The 5000-nt window shown below is 38.6% G+C and overlaps 1 protein-coding gene across 1 annotated transcript in view; it reads left to right on the forward strand.

The window, feature by feature from the left end:
• The first annotated feature begins 1507 nt into the window (after positions 1–1507).
• The window catches only part of LOC122267605 (exportin-4), a 30976-nt gene continuing 27483 nt past the window's right edge, over positions 1508–5000 (forward strand). The window contains exon 1 of the mRNA XM_086540994.1: positions 1508–1626. Coding sequence (XP_086397120.1) covers positions 1591–1626 — 36 coding nt within the window. The 5' untranslated portion in view covers positions 1508–1590. The remainder of the gene's footprint in view (positions 1627–5000) is intronic.

Below are 5000 nucleotides of genomic sequence, written 5' to 3' on the forward strand. Positions count from 1 at the left end.
GAGGTAGGGCAGAATGACACGGGTATAATACTGCATTTTGTAAATAACACATTCTGTAATACCATACATGTCTAGATAGCAAAACCTAGGGCATCACATTTAAGTAGACATCTGTACCAAACTATTTCAATTTACTTCTCTTTGTACAAAACAGTAACGTCTCTAATATTCTTCCCAACGCGAATCTCTGAAAGAAAGCACATATGTAGCCTCAGATTGAATAAGATTGCAGCCGAAAGTGGGTTTAACCCTTGCCATATAAGCCAAAACGAAGACAACATATATTTGAGCCAGTGCCGTAAATCAAATTAAGGGTTGTGGAGATCGTCCTAGGGGATGTATATGGCTTTTGTGACGTCATCCTGTAATTCAGTAACCATACTGTAGTAGTTGGGAGTCATAAATAAAGCGAGAATTATTCTTTAAAAAGCGCGACAATTCCTTTTTCCCAATTTGCAGAAAGCTTGACACAAAGCCTTTTCTATATATCCTAAAGTGCTTGCGTGTATGCTTGCACTCTGACCTTCACTGCAGACGAGAAAATGAAAGCGGGCATTTAAGTAATTTTTATAAGTTTTATCACTTGAATGTATTGAGGAAAGCCTGCGTACATCTTTTTGTATGTACATGATCCAGAACCGCTTAGCTTTGTCCTTTTCCTAGAGTAAAAAGAATCGCCTGTCCCTTATTTCACTGAGATTTTGCCCCCGTGCATTACGCGAGAACAGGAAATGCACTAATATTGTTCAGTGAAAAAAATATATATAGTATACAAGTCTGTAAATCATCTCCACACATTCATAATTTACTTATTTATGGTTGAGTAGTATGCTCTAGCATGTCTTTGGTCTGTTGTACAAGACAGACGAAATAAAGATCCCAGACAGACTGACACACCATCCGGTCTTCTTTGGAAAAGTTACGAAGAACTGTGAGTAACCACATTCGAGCATCGTTCAACGCCTCATAACTCTGTTGCATCATATCCAAAGTGTAATAATTCTTGTAAAATAAAAAATCGATGAGAACAATGCTTCCCAGAGCAACTTGATCCCTCCCTCTTCTCTGTTCTTCTCCGGCTTTCCACAAGTCAGGAGACAAGAAAGCACGCCGAGGTTTTTCCCCCTTTGAAATAAGCAAGTTGTGACTCGTGCACATGCAGACCTGCAACCCTCGCTTTGCCGAGAGAACAAACGAAATGAGAAAACTAAGAAGTACAGAAGCAATGCGAATCACTTTTATTATACCGAAAGTAATTAATGATAATCCGTCTTTCCTTCCTTAATCCTAAATAGAACACAAATCTCATAAAACACCTTCAAAAATCGAACTCGGGAAATTTTAACGTCCGCTTCTGCAAAAACAAAGTTCCTGCCTCGATGATACATTGCGAATCGTCATAGAACACCCCTTGCCTTTCTCTAATGTCAGAAACAACCCTGAACACTTTAATCTTCCCTTAAAACCCTAAAACCGAACTTGTAAAATGTAACGTCCACGTGTGTGGGAGAGCGTGCGTTCGTTCGTGCGTGCCTATGATGCTTTGCGACGGACGGCAGATGGCAGTCGCGCCGCCCCGCACCGTCAGACATGGAGCAATTGGAGAAGGCGGCGCAGATATTGATGGTTAGTGCACTACGATATTGTCCCTTTTTGAATCTCGAGGGTGCAGGAGGCAAGAAGGGACCGAGTGGAATGGTTTGAGAGGTGAAATGGGCTTTGTTGAAGGGCTGGAACGGGAAATGAGGAGGTCCCCTTCGCCCGGAGCCGAAGGTGCACAGGATGTAAACAAACGGGTGAGGAGCGCCCTTTGTTGTCGTCCACCTGGCTCACCTCTCACGCCCTTCAGCACGCCCTTTGACACGGACGCTTGGCTGCAGAAGGGAGTGGGCCCCCTGGAAAACCGAAGGGCATTGCGCTGTATGGGAGGCTTGGGCCGGAAATTGAGTCATGCATGAGAAGGAGGAGGAGGTGGTGGAGGAGGGGGTGTCCCCTTCCCTCACCCCCCGGAAATGTCAAGCTTTCCATGTCTCGTCAACTTCGATCATGATTGACGTTGATGAGGAAGAAAAAGATTGATCGAAGGGGTTTCCCTAGTGCACTCTCATGCCATTGTCTTTGTGTTTCAGTGTGTAATTAAGAGTGAAAAAGCCCTGAGTGACATGGCTGCAGACTTTTCAGGGTGAAATTGTGTTGTGTCAGAAGGCAAATATAGTCCATCCCAGTTTGTTTTCTGAATTTACTTTTGAGAATGTTATTTTGCTATTTGTTTTATTTGTTGTAATTAATGTGTTTGGGTGTAATTTACAATCAGCTGTTTCATAAGTCAGATTGTAAAGTTTAGAACTAATATTATTACTAAAGGTAATCATAACAAATACATTGAAACCTGTTGATATTACCAGTACTTTTTCCATTCGTAGTATAACCCGCTGATGAGCATAGAATCCTACGTATTGACACAACTTTAGTCCGTTATTCTCGCTGATAGATAGCTCAGTATTGGATATTGTGTTTATCAAAACTGAAACAGTATTACATCAGTCACAGTTGTTGTCATTGACAAATTGTTTCTCTTCATGCAAACTGTGGTCCATTTGTGCTTATGCTTTGTGCTTTACATGATTTAGCCGTGCTCTTGCCTTTTAAGAACATCATTTATATTGAGATTTTAAGAGCGTCAGTTAAGGACAAGAGGTGACCAGACTTACCTTTAAACTTTTGCATATAACTCTCCTTAGAGTTGATTGCAAACTACTCTTACTTTTTCCTTAGCCCATATACTGTACACTCATTATGTCTGGTGGTGAATGAGTTTTACATCTTTGGTCTATTGGATCTACTATATCACTAAAAGTCCCTTATTGCTTGAAAATTGCTGCTGTTGTATATGTGTCAGCATTTGTGTACTTTTATTAGTTGCATGTATTTTTCCGTTTTATTACTGATCTGTGAAAGTGATTCAATAAATTCAATAATGGTAGTGGAAGTGGTTATGCTCTGAATGATAAGTTGCAGAGAATGATTATAATGAATTCACCTTCCGTTCAAAATTTATTCAGACATTAGCCTACACATGGAAAAAAGGCCAAGTGCTGTAATAAATTTGGTAAAACTTGCTAGTAGATCTACATTGACCCAAGCCTTCACTGTTGCCTCTGTATCTTCATCTTTCCTGCAATGGCCATCAAACCTCTGTCTCCTATATTTTGGTAAGACTGACTTTGCACTGGTTCCTTATTGTGATAACCAACTGGGAGGCCTGCAATCAGTCTTCCCAGAGTATACATGGCAAGTGTTATTGGCCTTTCTAGAGCGCCAAAGGTGTGAAGGCCACAAAGATCTGAAGTTTCCCCATAGATTTTAAAACTCATAATTTGCTCAGTGCATTTTGTAGGAATGAGTAGATAATTTTATTGTGTGTTAATCTGATGCAAAATGTTCATAACTGTTGATAGTTTTAGGTTAGTGAACAGAGAGTTTATATTATTAAAATTTATTATTTAACATATGCTGAATTCAAAGAAAAAATATTGAAATAATAAGCATCGTATTCTATATGTACTAGTAAATATTTAATTTATTTGGTTGGAATAAGGCCACTTCAAAGTGTAGATACATTTCCATAAATAGTATATTTACAATGATAGTACTATGCTATTTCCACTTATCCATCATTTGTAGAATAAAAGGTTTATTTTTCTGTTTAGATATTGGGAATGTAGATAACAAAAAGCTTTTTTTAATAATGTTACATGGGAGGAAACTAATTTTTCTCCTGTTATTTGTTAGATCACTCAGACACATGTGTAGTGCACTTAACCAATTGTGTTATTTCACTCCTTCATTTACTCAATAGTGAAAGGAAATGAATTATTTTTATGAATAAGAGTGAAGTACCTCTCTCTCTCTCTCTCTCTCTCTCTCTCTCTCTCTCTCTCTCTCTCTCTCTCTCTCTCTCTCTCTCTCTCTCTCTCTCTCTCTCTCTCTCTCTTCTCTCTCCTCTCTCTCTCTCTCTCTCTCTCTCTCTCTCTCTCTCTCTCTCTCTCTCTCTCTCTCTCTCTCTCTCTCTCTCTCTCTCTCTCTCTCTCTCTCTCTCTCTCTCTCTCTCTCTCTCTCTCTCTGTATGTGTATGTGTGTGGTGGTGGGGGGGGGTTATGCATGTTGGTGTCTCCAATTATATGTTTGTCTATATATTATTTTTGTGTTTGTTTTTTTGTTTGTGTTTTTGCTCACCTATGTATGTCTGTGTTTCATTAACCCATGTTTAGCCTTGTTCATTAATCGCACGAGCCTTGAATTCCCAATGCCAGGCGTGTGAATGATGAGGCCTAAATCAATTGAAGGGCTGGCACAATACTTGCCACCCGGACATCCACGACTGGGGATTCTAGCTTGTATTGTCCCAATGCAGGGGTTTCGAATTAATAGGAAAAGTGTACATACCATAAAGGAATTAATGGATCTGAAGATGGTATTAAATAAAACTATATCTGTTTATTCAATATTAGAATATTGAGTATAATAAGCATTCAAGGTCTTTTTATTGAATGCATGCATTTTTGTTTGGATAATGCTATTCCGGACACAACAGATTAACTGTTTTCAAAGGTGTGTCTCTACAAGAAACCATTTCCTTGTAAATAGTGATTCCCAATTAAGTCTGACGATACTATGAAGCATAAATGATTTGAAGAAACAAACTGGTTTTGAAAAATATTTTGATTTTTGAACATAATTGCTGAGGTCTATCCAAATGTACTTGAAACTTCTTTTAATATGTGATGGATGGCCTATACAATTGCAACACAATATAAAGCATTTTATGACAGGGTTTATCTTCTAAACATTTACCAAAACTTTTGCAATCACATATCACAAACATGTATATTTATAGCTATGACATTTCACTGACTATACTTTACAACTATGCTTGAAATAATTATTGTTTTCCCTTTCCTGTCTGTGATTCTTAACAGAGTAAGTTTGACATTGCAGCT

This window comes from Penaeus japonicus, unplaced genomic scaffold (genome assembly GCF_977035675.1).
Source record: "Penaeus japonicus unplaced genomic scaffold, GWHDUDI00000001_assembly GWHDUDI00000010, whole genome shotgun sequence".
Lineage (NCBI taxonomy): Eukaryota > Metazoa > Arthropoda > Malacostraca > Decapoda > Penaeidae > Penaeus > Penaeus japonicus.